This window comes from Ipomoea triloba, chromosome 15, assembly GCF_003576645.1.
Source record: "Ipomoea triloba cultivar NCNSP0323 chromosome 15, ASM357664v1".
Lineage (NCBI taxonomy): Eukaryota > Viridiplantae > Streptophyta > Magnoliopsida > Solanales > Convolvulaceae > Ipomoea > Ipomoea triloba.
The window spans coordinates 5,317,716-5,318,931 of NC_044930.1; the positions used below are offsets into that span (position 1 = coordinate 5,317,716).

The 1,216-nt window shown below is 38.7% G+C and overlaps 1 protein-coding gene across 1 annotated transcript; it reads right to left on the reverse strand.

Moving 5' to 3' along the window:
* Positions 1-294: 294 nt before the first annotated feature.
* Positions 295-980, reverse strand: LOC116006010 (small cysteine and glycine repeat-containing protein 1-like). Its single transcript, XM_031246253.1, has 2 exons — positions 871-980; positions 295-720 (listed from the first exon to the last, which is right to left on the reverse strand). The coding sequence occupies exons 1-2, from the start codon at positions 944-946 to the stop codon at positions 512-514; spliced, it is 285 nt and encodes a 94-aa protein (XP_031102113.1). The 5' UTR covers positions 947-980; the 3' UTR covers positions 295-511.
* Between the last annotated feature and the right edge of the window lie 236 nt (positions 981-1,216).

Here is a 1,216-nt window from a genome sequence, read left to right on the forward strand (position 1 = left end):
GTTCGAGGCCAATGACCTTGTGGTCTAGTGGCACCCGGTGTCCCGGTTAACACTCCCACATGAATGATGGGAGTGGGTTCGAGCCTCCACATTGTAATAGAGTCAATACATTTAAATTTTACTGTAATACTTTTAAATTTTCCGTTAAAAGTATTACATTTACCCTTATAAGTAACAAAATTTTTATTCATGATTAGTATTACATTTGAGCATGTAAGTATTATCTTAACCCGACCCGACCCGTCTCACGGTGAGACGGTCTCACACAAGTTTTTGTTTTTGTAAGTAGGGGAAAAAGAAAAACAATGAAATACACACCAAAAACAAAAAAGTTTAATACTAAACAGAATAATACTTAGCACACATACATAGATAGATGATAGTGATAGCAATGGTGTCTTCTGCCGCAGTAAGTAGCTACTGTATATAATAGCATTTATATAAATATGCAGCATCTTATTTAGGTATATAATAGTATATGTACCATGCTAAGATACATTTATAGAGTTTTTCAACATCTTTTGTAGCAATAGCATTTGTTCCTCTTGCAATCTCCATGGTGAGAATTTCCCCTGCCCTTGCACCAGGAATCGCACCTCTGCTTACTGCACCCTCCACCACAACACCCTCCCGCCGGCCTTGGACAGTACTTGTTCTTGCCGCCCCCGCCGCCACCGCCACCACCACCTCCTCCTCTCTGTGCTTCAGCAGTTTCCACACCTGCCATGCCATACGTAAAACAAAACGTATATTAATACTTTTTACATGAGAAGAAACAAATAAAAGGAAAGAGGATGATTTGAGAGGGCATATATATATATATATATATATATATATATATATATATAACTCTGAATTAAGTTAACCCACCAAAGGATGCAATGAGAAGGAAGCAGAAGAAGAGAGCTATAAAGATGGTCTTGCTAATCACGGATCCACCTGCCATTTTGCTTTCTTTCTGCACTTTGAAATATATATTTGCTTAGTTGGATGGGATATGCAAATCCAAGTGAATGGGAGACAGGTATTTATAGGCCTAAAATCCCATCTCTTTCATTATCGTTGTAGACTTTTGGAACCAAAAATGCAGGGGACAAATGTCCATTATTTTAAAATATGACGTTCCATAATATACAGCATGTACCATAGGCATCCCCGGCCCATTGCCCCATTCCCCATTCAAATAGTGATTATACGGCGGACCATGGTCCACAAT

Coding starts and splice junctions, on each gene's coding strand:
- LOC116006010 (XM_031246253.1), bottom strand. CDS start 946: ATGGCAGGTGGATCCGTGATTAGCAAGACCATCTTTATAGCTCTCTTC. Junction 721..870: donor CCTTCTCATTGCATCCTTTG/GTGGGTTAACTT, acceptor ATGGCATGGCAG/GTGTGGAAACTGCTGAAGCA.